Source organism: Tursiops truncatus, chromosome 2 (assembly GCF_011762595.2).
Source record: "Tursiops truncatus isolate mTurTru1 chromosome 2, mTurTru1.mat.Y, whole genome shotgun sequence".
Taxonomy (NCBI): Eukaryota; Metazoa; Chordata; class Mammalia; order Artiodactyla; family Delphinidae; genus Tursiops; species Tursiops truncatus.
In genome coordinates, this window is record NC_047035.1 from 151,472,876 (window position 1) to 151,496,918 (window position 24,043).

At 57.2% G+C, this 24,043-nt stretch overlaps 1 protein-coding gene across 12 annotated transcripts in view; it reads left to right on the forward strand.

The window, feature by feature from the left end:
• The window catches only part of PFKFB3 (6-phosphofructo-2-kinase/fructose-2,6-biphosphatase 3), an 85,876-nt gene that overhangs the window by 57,647 nt on the left and 4,186 nt on the right, over window positions 1-24,043 (forward strand). For 4 of the 12 annotated variants that reach the window (XM_073801516.1, XM_073801517.1, XM_033852330.2 and 1 more), the window contains 13 exons: window positions 9,783-9,908; window positions 10,885-10,981; window positions 11,581-11,647; window positions 12,112-12,186; window positions 12,571-12,627; window positions 14,806-14,930; window positions 15,412-15,619; window positions 16,042-16,188; window positions 16,312-16,416; window positions 17,743-17,872; window positions 18,471-18,533; window positions 18,648-18,712; window positions 20,484-20,657. In XM_073801516.1, coding sequence (XP_073657617.1) covers window positions 9,783-9,908; window positions 10,885-10,981; window positions 11,581-11,647; window positions 12,112-12,186; window positions 12,571-12,627; window positions 14,806-14,930; window positions 15,412-15,619; window positions 16,042-16,188; window positions 16,312-16,416; window positions 17,743-17,872; window positions 18,471-18,533; window positions 18,648-18,712; window positions 20,484-20,657 — 1,439 coding nt within the window. Of the gene's footprint in view, window positions 1-2,476; window positions 2,868-3,132; window positions 3,233-9,782; window positions 9,909-10,884; window positions 10,982-11,580; window positions 11,648-12,111; window positions 12,187-12,570; window positions 12,628-14,805; window positions 14,931-15,411; window positions 15,620-16,041; window positions 16,189-16,311; window positions 16,417-17,742; window positions 17,873-18,470; window positions 18,534-18,647; window positions 18,713-20,483; window positions 20,658-22,125; window positions 22,153-24,043 lie in introns of those variants that run through there. The other 8 variants (XM_073801521.1, XM_073801518.1, XM_033852334.2 and 5 more) reach the window with 8 other exon arrangements.

Consider the following 24,043-nt stretch of genomic DNA (forward strand, 5'->3'; position numbering starts at 1 on the left):
CTCTGCTCTGTAGCCAGAACGCCTGAGGCTCTAGGCGTTACCGACACCCGGGCCGGGAAGGCACCAGGTCTGGGTGTGGAGTGTGAATACTTAGCTAGAAGCTCCGAGGAATGTCAACCGCCTCGTGCCCTCAGAGCTGGACCCTGGTCGGACACATCATCCGGATGACGGGATTAAAAATGTGTCTTCACTGGTGCGGCCGCTCTCCGCTGAACTGAGACCCACAGTTGTTTTCAAGTTTGGACCCCCATCCCCTGCCTTGCCCTTCAGCGTGTGCAAAGAAATCGGTGGGCAAGTACAGGCACGCGGGTACACCAGGTACACTGGGTCCTCCGGGAGAGACAAGTGTGCAAGCCTGTAGGGCTGCAGCCGTCCCCACCCCGGCCCCAGCGATCTGGAGGCGGCGACTTTCCGGCGCGGGCGCCAGCGCTCCCTCGCTGCTATTTTCCTCTTTGGATCAGACCATTCTTATTTCAGGAGTGGAGTGGGACTCTCTCTGGGGCGCTATAGGGTGTCATCTCTGGCATTTGCTCCCGGTACAGAAAAACAAGTCCAAATGCAGTGCACTCGGGTTTCTGAACAGCTGCCCAAACGCCGAAACCAGACTGTCAGCAAAGCAGTGGGAGGGAGGAGAGCAGGGACTCAGGAGAGGGAGGTGGGGGTGGGAGTGGGGGGATACCCAGGGTGGGGGCGGGGGGAGGAGGAGGTCAAGGGCACCCTTTCGGTAGGCGACGCTCGTCCCTGGGCTGGGATGCGGGGAAAGTGGGGGATTCCCGGGCTAGTAGGGTGCCTAGAGTGGGCGTCGGGGCGTGGGGAGGGGTCGGGGGTACCGCCGGGTGGGCAACACTGGGCGCTCCGCGACCCTGGGCGGGCTGGGAGGGGGATGCCTGGACGGGGGGTGTGCCTGGGGTGGAGGTCCGGCTGGGGGGTGTTTTGGGGCACCCGCCCGATGGGCGACGCTGGGCGCTCCCCGCCTCTGGGCAGGCTGGGGTGAGGGGAAGGGGGAGGCCCGGGGGGGCGGGGCAGGCGGGAGCAGCTTGACGGCCGCCAGGGAGCGGGCGCCGTCCCAGCCGAGCCATGCGGTACGTGAGCGACGTGTGGCAGCCTCTGCGCAGACTGTTCCGCGGCGGTGTGGGTTTCAGCGAGCGCCGCCTCCTTCCAATCACGGCGCAGCCCAGCGTGAGGGATACACCTCTGCAGGGCAGGGCTGCGCTGCGCACCGAGGCATCGCGTTCCAAAGTCACATACATGCCATGCCCTGTGCAGGCGGCAGCTCCCGCTCAAAGCAGCCCAGATCTTCACGGGGCGGCCACCGACCTGACTACACGACTGCCACATGTCGCCTGCTGATGCAAAGCTGCGGGGACCGGGGATGCAGAAGGGACACATACACCAAAAACTGGCGAGGAAGAGATGCAGTAGGGCTGCGCCGGTTAAATGGCACGAATTTGAGGGGTTTGCACAATCATGGTGACGCCTCCCAATAGTTATTCCGGGGCTTGCAGCCAAGTAATGAATTGCAGGTCCGAATAGGATCTATCTTTTTTATTCGGAGAGATGAAGGTATATCGAAAATATTGTAAACGGTGACCGTGAAAACCAAGATGCCACGTTCCATTTTGGTCCAGCCTCCGGGTCTCTCCCACCCCCTCCTCGTGCCCGACATTCCGGGACCCGGGGTTCCAGGTCTTGGGGGCTGGGTGTCGGGGGAGCAATGTTCAGCACTAGTTGTGGTTTCTAAGGAATTCAGGAAATTGGGCGTGGTGAGGACGAAAGACCAGGGAAGCCCTCTCCCCGTGGGTGGCGGGGCCTGTGGTGGGTGACTCACAGGTATTATTAGGGAGCAGCTCCGGCAAGGAGTGACCCACAGGCGCTCTCAGCATCCTCCCTCTGGCTTCCCTCTAGGGTAGCAGAGACAACACCCCCCACCCCCGCCCCCGTCCCCTCTAACCTCTCTGCAACCTTTAACCCGAAACCCGCGTCTTCACCTTGACTGTGCCTGACCCGGAGCGCGTGCTAAAAATGCAGAGTATGGGGGTCCCATTCCCAGAGAGACCGAGTCCGCAGTACGCATTAAGCATGCCAGGTGATTCGGCAGAGGGGCTTTGTGGACCACAGTGGACGGTGCTGTTTCTTTCCTTCCAGCGCAGTTGAGTTGATTATTCTGGGAGGCTGCGCAGGTCGCTTTTAGGGGATGATAGAAGGAGGCTCACGGAGTAGCACTTTCAGCCAGGGCTGGTTTAGGGCGTTATCCGGGGGACCTCAGTAGCCGGGCGCGCCGGTGTCGCCGGCCTGCAGGGGGCGCCAGCAGGCTGTCTCCTGGCTGGGCCACCCTCCTTCCACGTGAAAGGGGGATGGAACACGAGGAATGCGTCCCCGCCCCGGGGCTGACGTGTGCGTCTCTGCCGGCCCGGATTCTTAAAAGCCCGGGAGGAGCGCTGGGCATCCCAGCAGAGCCAGAGAGGAGGCGAGTTGATGTGGACCACGGCGCACTCGAGCCAGCGCACAGGGACCGCGGCTGTCACGGCGCTCCGAGCATCCCGGGGCTTCCCGAGCGGAAGAGTCCATCCCTGCGGGAGCTAAGGGTGCAGCCCCAGCCCTCCCGCTCCTCTCTGGGAGCCTCACGCCCCGGGCGAGCGTCCGTGATTTAGCACAAAGCACGTTTCCAAAAAGCCGCGCTCTCACGCACGCACCCCCTCCCCCCTTTGTTTCGGGGGTCGCCAGACCGCTCTCCTCCCCAAGTCTGAATTCTTCAGAAGGGGCGGAGGGCCGCCGAGTCTCGGCTGAGAAGATGCCCCTGGAGCTGACTCAGAGCCGGGTGCAGAAGATCTGGATCCCGGTCGACCACCGCCCCTCGTTGCCCAGATGTGAGTGCAGACGTGCGCGGGGCCGGGCTGCCGGGGAGGGCGCGCCGTGTGGACAGCGAGGCCATTGTGTGGCGGGCGCCGGCCGGGCGCTTTTGTGCCGGCTCCCCTCCTCCGGCGCGCTCGGGCGGGCCGGGCGCCGCCCTCCACGCCGTCCCCGAGGCCCGGCCCAGGCGCCCCCAGCTCCTCCCCGCCGGCCTCGGCGCGAGGCGGGGACGGCGCGGGCGCTGCGCCTACCCTGGCCGGCGTCGGGGGCGCTGTGGCCCAGCCCGCGGTCTCCGCGGAGCTCCACTCCGCTCGCGCCGGGAGCGCAGAGGGACCCGGAAACAGCGAGCGCACGGGACGGGAAGCGCGGAGCGCGGCAGAAGGTCTCCGCTTCGGGGAGGCGTGGGAAGGGACGTCTGCGTGTCCCCCGGCCCGGGCCCCGCTCCTGGGCGCCTGCCGCGCCTCCGCGGGTCTCAGCCCCCTTTCTCTGTCCGTCGCTACCTCCCCTCCTCTCTCTCCCCCTCCTTCCCTCCTTCCTTTTTACCTCTTTCCATCTCGCCTTTTCCTCCTATATATTTATCTCTCAACCTCTGTATTTCCACTCCTTCTCACTCCATCTTTCTATATGTTTCTCTCTCTTTATATATCTCCTGTATTTCTTTCCTTCTTTCTATGAATTTCTAATCTTCTCTCTCTAGTTCTGGTTTTTACCTGTCTTCTCTCTCTTTACTGCTGTCTACCTCCCTCCTCTCTTCCTTTCCGCGCTCCCACCTCTAGCTCCTGTGCTGGGGTCTACAAGAGAGTTGTCTGGAACCAAGTCTTTGTGCAGGTTTTGGGGGGGGGTGTCTGCGGATGGGTGACTGCACAGTTGGCAACGTTTCCCACGTGCGCGCGCGTGTACACACACTCACTGAACTCGGAATTTGCTGGCAGTTCACCTCCTCGCCCTGTCCGTCGTGGCCCATAAATGCTTTGGGAAGGTTTACCTTGGGCTCCGTCCCCAGCCAGGGAGAGAGCACCTCTTAAAAGGGTGGTGCGGGTGGTTTGAAGGCGACACTCCTCCTCCAGGGAACCCGCCCAGGAGCCTGTCAGGTGGCCAGGCTGAGATAGCCGTGTTTTGCTCCAGGTCAGGTCAGGTTGCCTGAGAGGTAAACGTGGGCTTCCAAGTGCAAACCCTCCAGGTGGTTTTTAGGCATCCACAGAGCCTGGGCACTAGGTGGCCTGCTGACCTTCTCTGCTGCCACGTTTCTCAGGGGATGGTCACCAAGGCCACGATGACAGCTCCTCTCCCCAGGCTTTGCCCAGGTGTGAATCACCCCCCCCGCCCCCCACCAACCCCGGACCTGCCCCAGGAGGTTGGGAGAGCTGGCCCTGGGGTGCTCCTAGGTCATCCTGTTGATGGGGACCTGGCCAGGTGCTCCCCACACTGGGGGCGGGGGGGGTGCTCTTCCACCAGCTTGACCCCTCTGGTCCAGCGGGCTACAGAAGCCTGAAGGACAGCTGGGCTTCTTTACAAGGTAGCCGAGGGCTGGGGGCCTTGCAGGTGTCTTGTTCCACCAGCCTTTCAGGTATGCTCTTACATAGCTCACTGAACAGGCTGACCACGGTCTGGTTGTATTTCTGTAAAACCTACTGGTAGTGAGGAATGCCCCACCTGAAATCCTGAGGGAGATGGCGAGATGCAGAAACAGCCCGAGCCTTTTTGACTTTTGAATAAAAGATATTGATGGAGTGCTCGGTGAACTGTAATGGGTCATACAAATACGGGCTGGTTCTCTAAACGCCTGTATGTGTGCGCATACAAATGCGCACGCACATTTAGTCGTTCCCTGGGGTTCACGGTGGGGTGAGAGCTGGGAGGTCCAGCCGGGGCCGGGGTGCTGAGATTGGCTGGCGTCCGCTCAGACGCGTGATTGTGAGAGACACAAGTATGCAGCCATGCTTTTCCTCCAGGCTTCACAGACCCATCCATTAGAATCTATCAGTCTGCACGTCTCACACGCAGATGAGAGATTTGCCTGAAAATCCCTGTCGGAACAATTCACGGCTTGAGGTGGGGGGTGGGGGGGCTTGCTAAAGCTGGTGGATTAAGTCTCCTGTCCCCGCCCACTCCTGGAATCCCTGCCTGTGGCTGTGGGGTTATGTTTTTTTCTTATGAAAATATCTGTACCCTGGATATTTACTGCTTACGTGCCATTATTTTAAGTAGCAGCGTCTGTCACCGTTTATATAGTCACATTTGTCTCTCATCCAATAGCGAAGAGAGGGTATCCCTTCTTGGCGTCTTTCCAGATTCCCTGCCCCTCCCCCCTTCTCTCGTGGCATTCGGAACGCTGGGTGGATTTTCTCCCTTCTGAACCTGTTCCCGTCTTTCTAAGTGCTGTCCTAGTTGGGGGTGTACGGCAGCCTCCTCTGAGATGTGAAAACTACAAGAGGGCAGCGGAAACACTACTGCTGATGTATAAAGAGCAGTCAAACAAGCACAGTACAAAGCCCCAGATTGATTCGTTTGGTGGTATTTCCACCTCTGAAACACATCGGTGAGGGGCCCCGTTGCTACACCTTCATGGTGGTAAGGGCTTCTTACAAAACCTGCAGCTTCCTTCAAGCGCAGACCATAACTCAGGGAGACTTACTGACTTGGTGAATCAGCTAAGTGTACAAAGAAGTAAATCCTCGACGGGCGAGAGCTGGCGATCCTTTCTGTTTGTCATCACAGAAAGCTGAGAGTTCTGTGTACAGGTCTGGACTTACTTATCGTTTCCCCACTCGGAATCCAGTTTCCTCATCTCTGTAAAGTAGGTTGTGTACTGTCTGCTGAGAGAAGGTTTCATCTCAGCAGGGGCTTAGCTCCACTGATGGTTTTCCAACCTAAAGAGGGAAGGAAGGGAAGGAAACCTTCCAGAGAAATCCTGACCTTATCCTTGGGTGGCCACTATAATTTATAGAGGTGATTCTTGGCCCTGACTTCACCTTAAAATCATTTAGGGGAGACTTTGGGAAAAAAATCCATGCTGGTGCCCCACACCACGTGAGAATTGCTGCAGGTGGGGCCCGGGCATCCTGGTTTTTAAAAGCTTCTTAGGTTCAGCCACTGGTTGAGAACCACTGATTGAGGAAGGAGGGACTGAAGGATTGCGGGTGAGAAAGACGGAGGTGAGCTCCAGGTCTGTCCCTCACTGCCTATGCAGGGGGACCTCCTTCACTCGTGGGTCCTAGTTCCCTCGTGTCTGGGATGATGAAGCCTTAATGGCTGACGGAGGCCAACGTAGCAAGTATCTTACACATATTATCTTGTGATTAATCCTCCCGAGAACCTTTCTGAAGCATCCCTGCATTTCACAGAAAGGGAAAACCGAGACCCTGAGAGATCAAGTAACTTGTCCACGGCCCGGGGAAGTGTCAGAGCCCGGCCTTGAACTCTGCTTGGCTCTAGACCCTCTCAGCCACCACGCTCTTGTGTTGTCAACTGATTCACTAAAATGCCCATCCCTCGCTGTCTGCCGGAGAGCGTGTCGGGTCGGGAGGGCCGTTTGCTGCACAAAGGTTAGGCGCGAGTTAAAATGTGCGTGCAAAGCAATGAATGAGTTTGGCGTCCACCACACAGTCCAGAAGAGCTTTGAAAAGAGATTTTGCTGAGCTGGGGTCTCTCTACCCCGCAGAGCCTCAGCCCACCTGCCTGGGGCAAGCTCACTTAGATGGTTTGTTTTGTTTAAGATTTTTTTTTTTTGATGTGGACCGTTTTTAAAGTCTTTATTGAATTTGTTGCAACATTGCTTCTGATTTATGTTTTGGTTTTTTGGCCACGAGGCATGTGGGATCTTAGCTTCCTGACCAGGGATCAAACCCACAGGCCCTGCATCAGAAGGCGAAGTCTCCACAACTGGACAGCCAGGGAAGTCCCTAGATGTGTATTCTTAACACGGACCAAGCAGACTCTCTGGGCTGGTGTGATCTCAGGAGAGAGTTTGTGTCCAGCGGAGCACAGTCCAGGGCCAATCGCATGGACCCATTCCCCAGAGAGCCCTTCTTGGGCAGTGGCATCACCGCAGGGTCACAGCCCTTGCCGGGCAGCGGCAGGGGAGCAGGTTGCCATGGTTACTGTAGACACCCGGCCGTGGAACTTCCATGGGGCTATCCTGAGCACTGGCCCTGTCTACAGCTACAGCTTGGCCGTCAGTCTTCCATTAGTTCCCCTGAAACTCGGCACTGAAACATGACTTACCTACTCGTAGGGAAAGAGCACAAGTGATGTGGCATCTTTTTGAGGTTAACATTTAGGAGCGCCTCTGAGTAGAAGAAAGCTTGCAGGAGGTATGGGAGCAGCGGCAAAGTGTCTTCCATTGGTTTCTTTTATTTTCTGAGCCTGCGTTGTGGTGTCCATGCCGCGGGCCGGGACAGCTGTCCTGCCTGCTTGAGGCAGTGGGTTACATAGATCAGAGAGGTTAGCAGCTCAGTCAGGGAGCAGGGCTGGAATTGGAACCTGCGAATGCAGCCTCTGTCCAGGGGCTTCAGACGACTGCTTCTTTACCCCACTAACCTCTGTGTATCCCCTTACACACAAGTACTTTTTGGAAAATCTTGTGAAAATCCCTGTGCTGTTGGGGAGGAAGACGAAAAGGCAGAGCTCCAGGGAGGAAGGTATGAGAGGTGGGAGGGTTAAAAAGGTCTGCAGAGAAGAAGAAACTGAGAGTCAGAGGGGAACTGAAGCAGAGGCAGGTGATTATAGGACCGTGGAAGCACTTTGAGATGTGTCGTGAGTTTAAAAAAAAGAGGGGGCAGGGATGAAGAAGAGTAAAACCCGAAGGTTTAGCCGCAAGGTTTCGTGGTTTCCCTTCTGTCTTGGGGACCCCTGGGCGGAGGGGCAGCTGCAGGCACCTTTGGCCATCCCTCTGGCAGCTCTCTGAATCTCACGCAAGAAGCCAAAGGAAGAGAGGAATCATTTCTGCTTCGCCAGACAAAGGAGGGATGGTTTGTTTGGGTTTGAGATCCAGCTTGAATTTTTGGCTTCAGATATCTACTCTGCCGTGTCTTTATGGGGTTTTTTTTTTCCTCCCCAAGTGTCCTACTGCCAGAGATTTGTGCATACGATTAGTGGATATAGAAGTAATCCCCGATTTGATAAATCAGTCAGCCTCTGTCTCTGTTTCCTTGGCATGAGTCCAACAAAAGTATTCCATGTATGTGCACAGCTGAGAGTGTGTGTGTGTGTGTGCGCGTGCATGTGCGCACGTCTGTCTCTGTGTGCGATGCTCTTGAGAGCAGTGGCATGTGGGGACATCAGATAAGACCAGGGGAAAACCGGTGGCTTGGGGGAAGGGTGAGCAGAATGAGTATCGTTTCCAGGCACAGGCGAGGACACTTTCACTTTCTCATGGGTCACCTGCAGTTGCCGGAGTGACACATGACCGACCGGCGCGTCTTTGCCCCACTCGTGTGCTCACGCAGGGCAGGGAAATGGCCTCTGTCTTCTAGGAACCTGTTTGTTCCCGGCCGATGGCTGCTGGGGAATCCCAGCCAGGGGGTTCTGTGGCTCCCTCGTGTCTCCTGGCCTCCCGATGGCCTTTTTCCTTCTCCTCCTCGCTCTGTGTGGAGAAGGTCACCGATGGCCTAGAAACATGAAAGGAGACACAGCCCCTGCGTGCGGTGCTGGCTGCCTCTGTGGCCCCAGCCTGCAGGTCCAGGAGCAGACCCTGCAACAGCACGGCCGGTGTTTGGACACGTGACCTCAGTTTGGCCCCCAGGCCCAGCATCATGGGGCTGTGTCGGGGTGTCCAGCTTAAGAGGAGGCATCTCCTCAAGCCTGTGCTGTCAGTGGCCTGGCGGCCCTCCCTGCCTCCCATCTGCGGGTCAGGGAGCGGGCAGGCGGCTGGTCTCTGGCTCCCATGGGCAGCCCCAGGCTCGAGAACACTCTCGTCACCAGGATGCCGGAGCATCTCAGGGGCAAGACGCCAGCCGAGGAAACAGTGCACCTGAAATGTCCAGAACAGGGTTCTTTGGGCTGCTTTCTTCAAACCCAGTGAAAACCTTTCTCCCTGCTGTTTTGTTGAGATTCTGAGGAACGTGGGACAGTGGTTCAGCAGCAAAGTCAGGAGGGGATTTTGCAAATCCCCTTTGACTTTCAGCAAAGTCAGGCAAGACCCTCTGGGTTTCCGGGGCCCCTGCCGGGGCCCATGTGACCTGGTGGAAGCGGGGAGCAGGAAGGGGCAGGAGAGTCTCAGGGACAGATAAATTTGTGGGAGTCAGCCTCCGGGTCCCTGACCTACTTGCATTTGATAAACTCTTACTTGTGAAAATTGCCTTTTAAAAATTACTTATTTTAGGAAGGCCATGCAGACTTCGTGCATGGCGGTGCGGACATTGACAATAGGCTTCTTTCTGTCATTTGGCCGCCGCTGGGGCCCCACCCCCCAGGGCTCCTACTTGCCGCCTCGATTTACATGTTATGTTGCATCAGAAACAACCTCTCCTACTGATAACCTCATCATCACTGGTGAGCCTTACACCCCCAGGGGTGCTTTCTGCTCTGGGGTTAGTAATTTGTTCCTGGTTGGGTTTTGGGCCCTCAGGTGTCAGGCTGGGAATTTGGGGTCCCTGCCGTGTGGACCTCAAAGCAAGAGGGAGCTGTGTGACCAAGGGCTCTGGCCCCCAGGGGCCCAGTCCCGCTGGATTGTAAAATGTAGGGGCTTTGAGGTGGGAATGAAAGCTGTGTTTCCGTGGAATTCTTTCTTTTCTTTTCTTTTCTTTTGCCGCACCGTGAGGCTTGCAGGATCTTAGCTCCCTGACCAGGGATCGAACCCATGCCCCCTGCATTGGGAGCACGGAGTCTTAACTGCTGGACTGCCAGGGAAGTCCCTCGTGGAATTCTTTAAAGCCTGTTGTGGGCCCTGCTGGCTGCTTTATCCATGGCCCTTTCTGTGTTGCTCTCCCCAGCCTGTGGGCCAAAGCTCACCAACTCCCCAACGGTGATCGTCATGGTGGGCCTCCCAGCCCGGGGGAAGACGTACATCTCCAAGAAGCTGACCCGCTACCTCAACTGGATTGGCGTCCCCACGAAAGGTGAGCCTGCGCCCCCAGGCCGGGGCTGTCAGGCTGAGGGCACCCTCCTGCTTGCCATGACCACCCCCCCCCCAAAAAAGAATGGCCTTTCCCTCTCCAGCTGCTGGGACTCTCTTTGCAGGGCCATCTGACAGGGTGCTGTCCCTGTAGTCGAGGGACACACTTTCCTTTCCGGCTGTGCCGCCCTCCACCCTGCATGCTGTGTATGGGAGGGGGAGGGTCTCTTTTCACCGGCTGCTGTCTGGTTCCCACTGCCCTGCATCCTGCCCAGCTCAGCCCTCACCTCCTCTAAGAAGCCTTCTCTGACCACCGCAGTCTGTGTGGATCTTTTCCTTTAAGTTCCCCAAGCCCTTAGTTGTGACACTCCTCCACTGACCGTCATAAAGTGCTGTGTACTATTGATTATATTTTTGCGAATCTTTGCCGGTCTTCCCACCTCCACGGGGGGTGTTGAGCACGGGGACTGATTTTTCACGTTTGCTGCCCACCCCGCCCTGTGCCCAGAGCAGTGCTTCCTATACTAAGCACTGGCTCAGCGCCCACTGCCCACCCTGGGCGCGGGCTGCTGATCTGCAGAAGGGCTGCTGTGGCCCCGGCCACGCATATGAGCCCTCACTCTCTCCACCCCCAGTGCGCTGGCGAACATCACGGCCCCGATCTTCACTAGGCCTGTGGCTGCCACCTGCTCTCAGGTTCAGGCTCCAGCCCTGGCCTGGAGAGGCCGGCCTGCAGGCTGGGCCATGGGAGGCAACCCTGGAGAAACAAGGTCCTGGGTTTGGGGGAGCTGGGCAGCCTTGCAGGCCAAGCGATACCGGCGCAGGACGCAGAGCCCACTGTCTGGTTTCCGGGTCTTATCGGGATCTTATTCAAGTCATGTGCCGGCTTGCTTTTCTTTTCTGGAAAGAGCGATCCTGACCGTGGGAGGCCCTTCTGGTGGTCAGCGTGGTCAGCTAAGGGACCTTTCTTTTCCATCCAGTGTTCAACGTGGGCGAGTACCGCCGGGAGGCCGTGAAGCAGTACAGCTCCTACAACTTCTTCCGCCCGGACAATGAGGAGGCCATGAAAGTCCGCAAGTGAGGCCCGGGCTGCGGTGGGCGGAGGGGGATGGGTGCTCTGTAGCACCAGGTTGGGTGAGAGAGAGGCAGCTGGTCCCCCTCCTTGTGTATCAGCGAGAGCCTCTCGGCCTCTGAGCCTCACTGATCCCGCTGTCCGACAACAACATCTCATTAGGAATGAACTAAATCATTTTCCTGGAAAATCATCTGTTTACGTGGGAAAAGGATTTTCTTTTCAGCTCAAAGTGACCAGGGAACTGAAGTGTGACAGCTGCACTTTAGAATCACTTGGGAGCTGGGCACAGCCCTGCCCAGATGGGTACAGTGGGCATTTGTGGGCAGGACCTGGGCATCCGTGTTTTGAAAGCTCCCAGGGGAATTTCAGTGTGCAGCCGGCACGAGGCCGAGTCCCAAGTGCCGCAGCCGTGTGTGCGGGGCTCCCATCGGGGGCCTCGGGCCTCCCATCGGGGGCCTCGGGCCTGACGGTCCTGCCTGCCTGAGCAGTTTAGCCGTAGAATCACAGGTCACCCCGCTCGTTGGGGTGAATTGGGGGTGCCTGCGCGTCCTCCTGCGACGGCCCGGCTCTGATGCGCCCATGCTCTTTCTGTGTGTTGCAGGCAGTGTGCGCTGGCTGCCTTGAGAGATGTCAAAAGTTACCTGACGAAGGAAGGGGGCCAAATTGCAGTAAGCCTGGAGTATAAGCCCTGTCTCCGATCCCAGCGGGATGGTGCCCTGGGAGGGAGGGAATGTAGTCAGAGCTGCGTGGGGACACCTCCAGTTGGGACAGGTGTCTGGCCTGAGCTGTGAGGGAAGCAGGGGGCAAGGGCAGCACAGGGACTCGGGGGGGAAGGTGATCGTCCGGCGGACTCGGGGGCACAGGCAGCTGGACCTGGGGTGGCTGCAGCCGAGGGAGCTAGCGTCCCTTCCTTGTGCTCCCTCCCCTGCGTATGGCTGTCGTTCCTTTGCTTTAAGTTCTATTCCCATCCCTCCCCTTCCATCCTTGAGTGCAGGAGGAGGCAGTGGGGGGCCTGGGAGGGTGAGGGCTCTCCTGGAGCCCCAGGAAGTACCAGGCCTGACCTCTGGTGGTTTGGCAAACACTGTTCAACTCAAACTGGGCTCTGTTCACTGCCCTTCTTTCTCCCTGCCAGGTTTTCGACGCCACCAATACTACTAGAGAGAGGAGACACATGATCCTTCATTTTGCCAAAGAAAATGATTTCAAGGTGAGCCTGATTTCTCGTCTCGCCTCGGAGCGCGCAGGAGCAAGGGAAGCCCCGCAGGGATTGGCTGGTTCCTGTGTCTGGAGCACCTGTGCTCCGTACTCGGGCCTTCCCCTCCCGCTGCCTGGGTTTTGCTGCCTACAGATTGGGCCTGACTGGTGGGGGCTCTTGGGGGTTACAGCGACTAGGGAGGGGGAGCATCCCTCTATTGGGGGCGGGTGCAGAGGACTCAGGACTGAGTGGCTGGTTCCTTTTTCTGTATTTGGGGATTTATGAGTGGGGTCCTTTCTGCTCCAGTGTGGTAGTGACATCACAGTGATACCAAAGTTGGCCCTTTGTGTTACCACATTTGTTGTTTCTTAGCGTTTCTGTCTTGCTTCGTCCCAGGTGTTTTTCATTGAGTCTGTGTGTGATGATCCTACAGTTGTGGCCTCCAACATCATGGTAAGACCCTTTGTAGTGTGCTAATCTGAGAAAAGTGAGGGACTGGGTCGGCCCAGAGAAGCCACCCTGAGAAAGAGCTGGCTCTCCCAGCTGGTTGTTGATTTTGTCTGAGGAGGGATCGGGGGATCAGAAGGACAGAGCGGTATTTAACTTAAAAGCACATTCTGTGACTTGGACTGGCTTTATCAAGGTCCTTTCAGATGGTTGGCAGAAAGCTGTCTTTGTGGGACATAAGAGAGAAATTGGGGAACCTCGAACAGTCTCTGTTGGTGGCAGGAGCCTGGCAGTTGGGGGGTGATGGGACTGCTTAGGGCAAAGAGCACCTCACCCCTCCGGACGGGAAAGGAGGTAGCAGGCTGGTCTCTTTTGCTCTAAAGGCCCCTGGTAGGTAAGAACGGTTGTGTATTGACAAAAGCACGTAGGACTCAGCGGACAGAAGGCAGAATTCCCAAATTTGGGAAGAATGTGGGTGGTTAAACCATCTTCCTGCTCCTCTCCCTGTACCAAGGGGAAGTTGCCTGGGTAAATTGAGGGTAATTGGCAGTTTAATTTGATTAATTCTTAAATTTTATTTGATAGCAATAGCTCATAAACGGAAACGGTTACTATGAAGACTTCATCGCAGTTCCCTTTCTTATATCGTAGATAATTTCTTCTCCAGCTTAAATACATCAGAGTAAGACGTTACCTGTAAAGAAAAGCTGGTCCGACACTTCTGCAGGGAGCGCTAGAGTTTGGCCACATACAAGTGCACATCCTTTAAAGGGATGCTGGGAGTTAGTTAGCTTTTGGTGTTGGGCCTTTTCTCCAAGGCAGTGGGAATATTTACACGCATTTCTCAGAAATGAGTTCATATTTCAGGAAGAGCTATTGAAATGGTAGAAAATCAGTCCAGATTGGTCTCAGTGGCCCCAAAGGAAGAGGCTCAGAGTAGGAGGAAACGGAAGTTTCCATGCTCTAAACAAAGGGTTTTGCTGTATTTCTTTGGTTTGGTTCTACCATTTCCACTTGGTAGGGAAGCAGAGTGCAGCTGCAGAATCGTTTTTCCCCAGTGAGCCGTCTACACTCGCTTTGGCCAGAAACTCTGTCTCATCCTCTGTGAATCCGTGGATCTGTTTGCCCCGACCCTCTCCGCGTTCAGAGATCTCTTTCTCTGATGAAGCCTCAAAGCAACTTTGCAGTCTTTAGGCCTTTCTGTTGTGCTTTTTATGCAAAGGCTGTGCTGGAGAAAGGGGTTTGTGAACTGAGATTTTTTTTTTTAATCCTGCTAAAATATACGTAATATAAAAGGTACCATTTGGGCCGTTTTTAAGTGCTCAGCTCCGTGACCCTCAGCACATTCACATTGCTGGGAAGCCATCCCCAGCATCCACCTCCAGAACTTTTTCATCTTCCCGGAACGTAACCATGCACCCATGAAACTCCCCGCTGAACTTGGATTTTGCAGCGTGCCTGCCTCTCTTTTATGGTTGTGGTCGTTGTTGAGGACGAAAAGAGCACATGCATTAACACATCCTGGCAGTTTCCCTGAAATCTGCCAGGTTGCTCAGGCCTATTGGTCAGTTATAGGGGATGGCAGGCCCGAGGGGCATTCCTCCTCCGTCTCTGTCCCATGAGAGCAAGCCTTGGGCAGGAGGACAGGACACGCAGTCCAGGCAGAGAAGCATCCATTGGGGACCGGCGACAAGTGCGTGCTGCCCCCACCTCTGGGCAGTGGAGGAGGAATCCTGCCTGGCACGTGGGACCAGGGCACCACCAGCACCTCCCGGTGCACTTTTGCTTACGGACAACCTCCGCTTGGTGGGGTGAACGCTGTAGGTGCTTATGGGAACTCAGCTGAATTGAAGGCTGGGTTGTCTGGTGGTGACCTGGCTCCTGGATTGATCCCGAATCGGGGCCCATTCAGAGGGGCTCATTAGAATCTGCGTGGATTTCCTGTGTTCGCCCTTCCAGGCTGAGAGGCTCTGTCTGCCCTGGGTGCTCTCCCCGTGGAAGCTTGGGGTTATGACTCAGCGTCCAGCCATATCTCTTTTTTTTTTCTCTTAAAACGCTGGGTAGGGTCATCATCGTTCTGAGCCCGTCTGTGCTTTTCCCCGCTTGCGAGCCCCAAATCCTGCTTCATTCTAAGCAGAAAGCCTTCCAGCATGATTTATCAGCTGCCTCTTTGTGGTGTTACAGGAAGTGAAAATCTCCAGCCCGGATTACAAAGACTGCAACTCAGCAGAAGCTATGGACGATTTCATGAAGAGAATTAATTGCTATGAAGCCAGCTACCAGCCCCTCGACCCCGATAAATGTGACAGGTAATTCCTAAGAGGTGACCGTCTGAGCCACCTACTTCGGGGCTTTGAATATTATTCTTGATGTTCCCACGAAGCATTTGCTCCTGGATACTTTTATAAACTGTTTTTTTAAGTATCTTAAAGAAAACTCTTGATGACATATTCGGTGTTGTAGACACTGTGTACAAGTGTGGAAAGGGAATATTTGAGCCCCGTCTTGCTCCTGTCCTTTGATGTTTCCCTTGCTTTCTTTTCCATCCTCTTGCTTTTCTTTCCCCGTGCTCCGGGAGGCCAGCCAGCCTCTCCAGCGCTCACTCCTCTGCGGGAATTACAGACTCAGACCCCCTGACTCTCAGAGAAGAGAGGTTCCGTCTGTGTCCCCAGGAGCTGACACTGCGGATCGGTTGGGGCTGAGTCTCGGCAGTGGGGCTGGGGCGGCGTCGGGGCCTTGCCCCGGCTGTGCTGTCCAGTGTTCTGACGCGCTGGTCGCCCTCCTGTGCAGGGACCTGTCCCTGATCAAGGTGATCGACGTGGGCCGGCGGTTCCTGGTGAACAGGGTCCAGGACCACATCCAGAGCCGCATCGTGTACTACCTGATGAACATCCACGTGCAGCCCCGCACCATCTACCTGTGCCGGCACGGGGAGAGCGAGCACAACCTCCAGGGCAAGATCGGAGGGGACTCGGGCCTGTCCAGCAGGGGCAGGAAGGTAGGAAGAGAGCGGGGATGGGGCAGGAAGCCGAGGGGTGGGGCTGTGCGTCCCTGTGTGCGTCTCCGTGTGTGTGTGTCCCTGTGTCTCTGTGCCCTTGTGTGTACCTGTGCATGTATGTCTGTGTGTGTTCCTCTGGGTATGTATATGCACGTGTGTCTGTGTGTGTACGTATATGTGTCTGGGGAGGGTGGAGGGTCTCTTGAGCCTGTGGGGAGGGGGGTGTGTGTGTGTGTGTCCGAGGGGAGGGGGTACATGTGCAGTGGCTGCTCCCAGGCCCCCCTCACCAGCAGTGAGGACAGTGTGGCCGACCCCATTGTGCACGGGGACCGGCCCTGCACTGTTTCTCTGGGAGGGAGGGGCAGAGCTGGTGGTCCGGCGTGAGCCCCTCATCCTGTCCGCTGTCTCCCCCCCACCCCCAGTTCGCCAATGCCCTGAGCAAGTTTGTGGAGGAGCAGAACCTGAAGGACCTCAAGGTGTGGACCAGCCAGCTGAAGAGCACCATCCAGACGGCGGAGGCCCTGCAGCTCCCCTACGAGCAGTGGAAGGCGCTCAACGAGATTGACGCCGTGAGTCCGGGGCCGGGAGCCGCCGGCAGTCCTGAGCGCTTCCCACCTGCAGGGGCTGCGCTGGCCAGGTCGGGGCGGCCGTGGCGGGTATTCCCTCGAGTGACCTCTGGGTGTTCCCCCCAGGGCGTCTGTGAGGAGATGACCTACGAGGAGATCAAAGACACCTACCCCGAGGAGTACGCGCTGCGCGAGCAGGACAAGTACTACTACCGCTACCCCACCGGGGAGGTGCGTGCCGCCCGCTCCCTCTGCGTCTCTGGCTCGGGCCTGTGTGCGCTGGGCAAGTGATGGGCAGGTGGCTGGGGTGCTGTGGGCAGGGAGCTGAGCTGGTCCTTCTGAGGCTACTGTGTCTGGCGAGGCTGGGGAGGCGGGCTGCTAGGGACCTGGAGGGACCCATTACTGGCGACTCCTGGGAGGAAGGGCCCCTGCGTCCACCCCGCTACCCTGTACCGATGCTCGCCCTGGCCCGTCTGCCTTTGAATTGAGTCTTCCCGAGTTGGACCTTGTAAACAGCTCCCAGAGAAGCACAGTTGTGTTTCCCACAAGCAGCAGGGACAGATGTCTTTCTCTAATGACGTACATGACAACTCAGGAAAGAAAAACAGTCCTGGATGGTGATTCACTGGACACAAGGGCCCCCTTGACTGTGGGCGACATGGCAGACACGTCAGCAAGTCACTTGTACTGACTCCATCGATGCTGGTGGAGGGACCCTGAGGCTGTGTGGCCCCCTCGGGCTGAGCGAGCAGCTACCTGCAGCACTGAACGGAGAGTCCAGCTGTAGGCGGTGCTCTGGGGTCTCCGCAGGCTCAGCCTGGTGACACCCAGTGGGTGCTTCCTTCCGCTCAGCGTGTCAGTTCCCTGGAGCCCAGGACGCTGTCCCTGGTCCCTCCCAGGCCCTTGTTCCCTGGGACCTGCTTAGTGAGAGAGGGGACTAGGGGTGGAGGGAACCTCGGTGGTCTTAAAGGTACAGGCCTACCCCTTCTTTTTCAATTTTCTTTTATTGAGATAAAATTCACATCATATAAAAGTCACCATTTTAACCAAAGTGTACAGGTCAGTGGTTTTTCTTATATTTCACAATATTGTGCAGCTATCACCACTAATTCTAGAACATTCCATCGCTCCATAAATAAACCACAGCCTTTTAGCAGTCAGTCCCAGTTCCTCCCCCCCAGCCCCCGACAACTGTGAGTCTGCGTTCTGTCTCTGGAGTTCCCTGTTCTGGACGTTTCACGTCAGTGGAATCGTACACCCTGTGGTCTTTCACTCTGTATAACGTGTTCAGGGCTGTTATGCGCTGTAGTGTGTGTCAGGGCCCCGTTCCCTCACTTTCCTGGTGGAGGGTGAGGGTCAGGAAGGAGCAGTGAGAGGGAGAGGGCAGTTGGGGTGGGTCCCCCAGTGCCCGGGAGGAATGCAGCACACGGATGGTGGCGGAGGGGGGGAGGTTGACGGAGGATCCATCGTGTGGTCTCTGGTGTATAAGTGGGAGAGGTGTGGCCACGGATGCCAGGCTTCTGCTCCAACTCGGTGCCCCGTCCCTCTGCCTTGCAGTCCTACCAGGACCTGGTCCAGCGCCTGGAGCCTGTGATCATGGAGCTGGAGCGGCAGGAGAACGTGCTGGTCATCTGCCACCAGGCCGTCCTGCGCTGTCTCCTGGCCTACTTCCTGGACAAGAGCGCAGGTGCCTGGTCCTCCGATGCATCCTCTCCTGGGGGATCAGGGGGTTAGGGAGCCAGTCACAGCCCCCGCAAAGGAGAGAGGGAGAGGAAACTGGCCTTAGAGCTGGGGTAGCCTGCTGCCAGGGGTGAGGAAAGGCTGCGTCCCCTCCCCCTCCCCCCGCCTAGCGCTTCCTTGCAGCCTCTGGAAGACACTCAAGCAGTTTGATGCTGGGTGGGCTTAATGGCTTCGAGAACCAGCCTCCCGGAAGCCCTGTGTCTCCACGTCTCAGGGGCTGTGGGTCGGGTGGGGAAGAGGCAGCTCACCTCTAAGGAGTTAACAGCCCAGAAAACTCTGACGTTACTCTTAACACTTAAATGTGGATCCTGACACCTAAATCGTTTGGGAAATTGACTCTTTTACCCCGGCTCATTCTTTGTAGGGCCGCCTGCCTCGAGCACAGCAGGCCGGCGGCCGGGTTGCGGGAGTCGGGGGTGGGGGGGGACACCCTGCCCAGTGAGGCCTCTGCAGGTGGTCCCCACGTGGCAGAAGCTCTCACTGAGGCCTGGGAATGTCCCCCCTCAAGTCTCCAGTCTCACCGTGGGCCCTTCTCTCCTTCTCAGAGGAGATGCCCTACCTGAAATGCCCCCTTCATGCTGTCCTGAAGCTGACGCCTGTCGCTTACGGTGAGTGTGGTGACGCAGCCCCTCCGAGACCCGTCTCCCTGGTGGGGTGGCGGTGAGGCTGTGAGCGCGGGGCCCCTCTAACCGGTCGCCAACCTCTTCCCTGCCCTCGCCCAGGCTGCCGAGTAGAATCCATCTACCTGAACGTGGAGTCCGTGAGCACGCATCGGGAGAGGTCGGAGGTGAGTGCGAGCTCGCTGCCCCCCACCCCACCCCCGCACACTCCTGCCCTGTCCTCCTTCTGGGAAGGATGCTGGCAGGCGGCAGCACCAGGGGGCGCCAGCACTGGGGACGCCCCCCCCACCCCCGGCGGCTTGCTTGTAAGGGCTGGCTGTGTCCGTCGGTGGACTCTGTCTCGTTTGGAACAGCGGCCTCCGTGGCGGCCCTCCCTTCCCTCAGCGCCCGCGTGCCCCTCCCTGCCCGTTGGGTGGCTTCTCGGCATCGTCTTCCTTTTCGTTCTTGCCGCGCTTCTTCCCCCACCACCTGACCCGAGAAGTGAGTGTTGAGGAGGAAGACGTTCTTGCTCTTTTAAACGTAACCGTAGCCCAGTTACTGTCCCCTTTTCCTCCGGGGCAGCTAAACGATGGCAGGTTCCAGAGTCACGGAACCCACAGATCCACTCAGTCATCTGCATGCACTCAGGTCCCGGATTCCCACGAAGACGATAAGAGTGAAGAAGGGGTGGGACTGGGAAACACAGCCGTGATTCGGGAGTTAGCCACGAGAGCAGTGGCGGGTGGAATGATTTTCCAGGAGACCCCAATGCCGGGCCGCACCTGACCCCCCCTCTAGGGTGGGGTCTGGAATTCGGTGGTCAGCCTGGCTGGGCCTCCCAAGGGCAGCGCAGGGTTCTGCCCAGGCGTACATTGTGAAAGAAAGTTTGAATTTACTCTATACCGACTGTCAAACTCCAGCTCTCTGCCAGCATCAGTCCGACCCTTTCTTTTACACCGAGTGTGATGTTCTTGTCCCTGTTCCCAGGGAGCTTGGCCAGAGGATTTTGGCATTAATATGCCAGCTCCCACGGCAGTTGCCTGGCTGGTTGACCGAAGCGAAGGCGGACGGCTTCCCTTGGCTGTGACGGCACCTCCTGAGCCGGGGTGGCAGGATGCGTGTCTGCCCTCCTTCCAGGAGTAGCAGCCTCCCCGCTGGACTGCCAGTAGCCGGGTTCTTGAGGTTGGGCCCGAACTGGGCTCTGGTGGCCCCTGAACACTTCATTTGTTCAGAGCAGGGCAGGCAGGGGCTTGCTGGAGACAGACCCCAGCTCAGGCTCCTGGGCCACGAGCTACAGAGTGACAGGCCCTGGGGGACTTCAGAGGTCCCCACTTCACTGGAGTTGTCACTTTGTTGGAAGGCTGGTGTTGGGCCCTCGTGGTTTCCTGCGTCTTTGGTCTCCTGGCTGGGGGAGGCTTGCGTTTCCTGTCCTAAGCTGGGTGTTCTCGCTGGCAACAGGAGCGGTGAAGATCCTGGCTTGAGGTCAGTGGGAGGGGGTCCAGCACCACACCCGCTCGCCCCCCGCCCCTCCTGCCGCCCCCAGCGGTCGCCCAAGCCTCACGCCCAGGACCCCTGCCTCTGTGTTTTTGGAGGCTGGCAGCAAGGTCCTTCTTCTGATCTCTTCCCTGCTGTAACTGCATCACTGTCTGTGCAGAACCGTCCTGCTCGTCCTCCCTCGCCTGCTTTGCGAACATCGTGTCTGTCTGAGTGGGTGTCTTGGAATGATCGGGTAGGGGGTTCGGGAGGAGAGATCATCCCTTGTTCTCGCCGAGCGCTAGACACGGGACGAGCCAGCAGCCCCTCGGTCCAGGGCCGTTCACCGTGGTCGGGCTTGTGGTCTCAGTGAAATCTGGAAGCAGAGAAATGTGTTTGGTTTGGTTTTGGATTTTTTGTTTTGGCTTATTGACTTCCTTTTCCTCGTAACTGTCGCCTTCTCTCTTTTGTCTTTGTCTCGCTTAGGATGCAAAGAAGGGACCTAACCCGCTCATGAGACGCAATAGTGTCACCCCACTAGCCAGCCCCGAGCCCACCAAAAAGCCTCGCATCAACAGCTTTGAGGAGCATGTGGCCTCTACCTCCGCTGCCCTGCCCACCTGCCTGCCCCCGGAGGTGCCCACGCAGCTGCCCGGACAAGTGCGTTGACCCCCTTCTCCTTCCTGAGTCGAGTCTCGTGCAGGGTGGGGAGAGCGTGCCTGCTGGGGAGGAGCGTGCCCGGTGGGGCGGTGGCGGCCTCAGACCCAGGCCCGCTTGGGGGTGTGCGGGGAGAGGACACGGATGCCGCTCTGAGTGTGGGACCCCCGGATCCGTCCTTGAGACCTTGGCTGTGCGTGCACACGCCCGTTCTGGGGAGGCGGTGTTGCCCGGGCAGAACCAGGCAGAGCAAAGAAATGGCCGAGTGTCCGCGAGCCATTCACACTGGTGAACAGTTTCTTCTAAAAGTTGAAGGCAACCCCCAGTTCAGGTGTCTCCATCCAGCTCTGGGCTGTTGGCTTCTGTGTGTCCCGGGGACGTCTTTTCTGTCCACACGCTGAGTATTCTTCCTCACTTGCTCCCTTGCCATCGTTCCCCGTTAGAGAAAAGCTCTTGTCAGATGGGGCCCTGGGAGCGTGTACGGAGCCAGCATGGCCGGGCTGGAACCCGGGCCGGAGGACCTGGAATTAGCCACTTTCTCCTATAACGTAGTAAAAAACCCCAAAGCAGAAAACCAATTAGATTTCATTCTTAGGTTATTTCATTCGCTGTGATGGTGAAAGGCTAAAAGATACTGGCTACTGGGCATTAAGATTTTTTTTCAGAAAACCACCCTTTTCCTCAACAACACCCGAGAACCCTAGCCAGGATGTGAGACATAGAAATCCCTGGGCACAAATTTGGGTCCCACCCAGTGGTCTCCCCCACCTCCAACCCGCCACACCTGGCCTCTGACACAGGCTCAGGTTCGAATTGGATTTGTTAATGAGCTGGGTGCTGAAGGCCCACAAGCTCTTCCTGCGTTTCCCCCAAAACGCATTTAAACCGTGTGTTGTCTGAAAATGTGTTGTGTGGGGGTGGGGGGGTGCTGTGCAGCCCCAGCAGGCCATCGTACCTCTTCAGGCCTCAGTTTTCGCATCTGTGGAATGGGGGAGCAGCAGCTACTGCCAAGGGCTGATCAATGGGGTGATCGTGCTGAGACTCTGACATGGTGGTGTCTGCTCCTGGCGCCGGCTCTGGGGTTTTATTGTCAGGTTCCGTCACCTCCCCGGGCCTTCAGTCTCCCTGTTTTTTAAAATGAGGGAGGTAGACTGGCTGGGAGATGTCTAATTAGTGCTCCTTTCAGGTCTAACGTCAGAGGTGCTTTTTATGAAAACTGAGAACTGAAGTGGTGTGTCAGTGATATCCTGCGTTGGTGTAAACGGTGGGGTCATAGTTGGAAGGTTAGAGGCCGCAGTCACAGACGCCCTGGGGACCGGCCGGGCGGGGGTTGGGCAGCGTGCAGGGGCACTGGCTGGCCAGGCCGGGAGGGTCCAGGGCTCTGTCCCCGCGGAGGCTGCCTGGTCCCCGATGACCTGGGCCCTCACCCTGTCCCTCAACTGACTCTCTCTCCCACCTTTTCTCTCTGCAGCCTTTGCTAGGGAAAGCCTGTTTGTAAGTATTTTTCTCTGAATACTTTTGCTTTTTGGCCTCCTACCTGTTAAAAGTGTTGAGGGTAATGCCAGTTTCTGTGACATCTGAAGGAGGAAGATGGGACGGGAGGAAGAATAAGGGATTCATGGATTTTCAGAAAAGGATACAGGAAGTCGGCGGGTTTTTGGTGCCTCCTCCTGCTGCCGCGGCCACCGCGGGGCCGGGGCGATTGTTAGTATTTGCAGTGCTTGGTGGCTGGATGTCTATCTACTTTTTCCCTCTTAGAGTCAGATTTTGACGGGAGCTGGGTTTGTGCCTACTGACGTTGTCTTTTAAGTTCTGGGCCTCTCCCGGGAAAGCCCTGGAAAGTTTACCCAGAGCCTAACCTGCAAAACAAAGAGTGGAGGACCCGAGCCTCTCCCTCCTGTCCTGGCAAGGACCCCCACCTTCAGGGGCTCCGGGACCCCCAGGCTCTGGAGAGGTCTGTTTGGGAGCCATCATTCTGCATCGGGTTGTCCTGTATCACAACCTGCTCGACATTTACGGTCGCGTTCAGGATGGGGTGCAGCTTTTTCTCTGCAGAGAGTTCAGTGTTAGCAGCTGCTGGATAATCCAGCGCTTCCTCTGCTCCGGTGGCCCCCAGCCCCAGAAGGAACTGAGGCCTTTATGTTGCAGAGCTTTAATAAGAGACACCCTGAAATATCATCCCCAACGCCACGAGTCACACCCACCCCGCGTCCCTTTCGCTGGTTAGGCTACCTGGACTAATTCACGCAGAAACGTGGCTTATTCTTGGAAAATAGGAGCTGTTGGGCATCATGCTTGGACTAGGTGGTACCACCTGTTGAGAAATATATTTCATCACTTTACGGCTTGTACACATCCCGAGTCTTTGGTCCTTAAAATATAACCCCAGGAGGTCGCAAGGCAGTTCCTGTCCCTGTTGCCCAGATGAGGGTGAGTCTCTCGCCCACGGTCACCCAGCTGGTTCGTAGCAGAACCAGCCCTCGAATGGGTCTCCCAGTCCCAAAGGCTGGCTGTTTTCTCTCTGCTGGTTTCCAGAACACCCAGGGTCCCATTCACCTGCCTATCCTGGGCCCCTGACGTTTGCAGCCTGTGGGGCGTGGCCCCGAGCTGTTCAATTTCCTTTCTCTTTCTTGCAGCCTCTCCCCTGCAGCTGCTTCCCGTGGCCGAGATGTGTTTATTTAATGGTGGGCCTGCCCGTTGAATTCAGTCTTTAAGAGTAACAGTCCCACGTCCGTTACCGCCTTGACACCAGGCGTTGCACCCAGAATGCCCTGGGATCAAGGGTTTTCCTTGTGTGAAAACTAGCCTTTGGGTTTGGAACCTTATGGTTTTGCATCTGTGTGTATCCTGTTCCTTCTGACCCATGGCCTGATGCTGCCAGGAGAGAAATCTTCTTGCTGGGAGGGGGCCATTCAGGCACATCCCCCAACCCTCTAAGGTTGAACTTGGCCATCTCTAAGGCTCATGATGCCTGTAGCCAAAATCCCTTCAGTTCAGCAAAAATGTGTTCTCTGGACCCATCACGCCTGCATCCGCTCAGGTGTCCCAGCGTCCAGGTGTTTTGATGATGAGAATATGGATGAAGCACTTAGCAAGATACCTGACGTGTGGTCAGGGCCTGGTGCACAGTAGCTGTTCCCGTGGGAGATGTGATGCCCTGTGCTTTGGTGGTTACGTCCAGGGCTCTCTGGTCTGTGTTCCCTCCTGCACAGGCCAGGGGGATTTCTCCTCGTGGGCAGCAGGAGCGCCTAGGGACTAGGGAGTGGGGTGCCCCTGGGGTCTTAGGGTTGTGGCCCGAGGATGCCGGTGATGGTGGTGCTCTGGTAAAACAGGCACGACAGCCAGGTGGGCCTCAGCGCCCGCCCTGCAGTCCGCTCTCCACGGGCTGC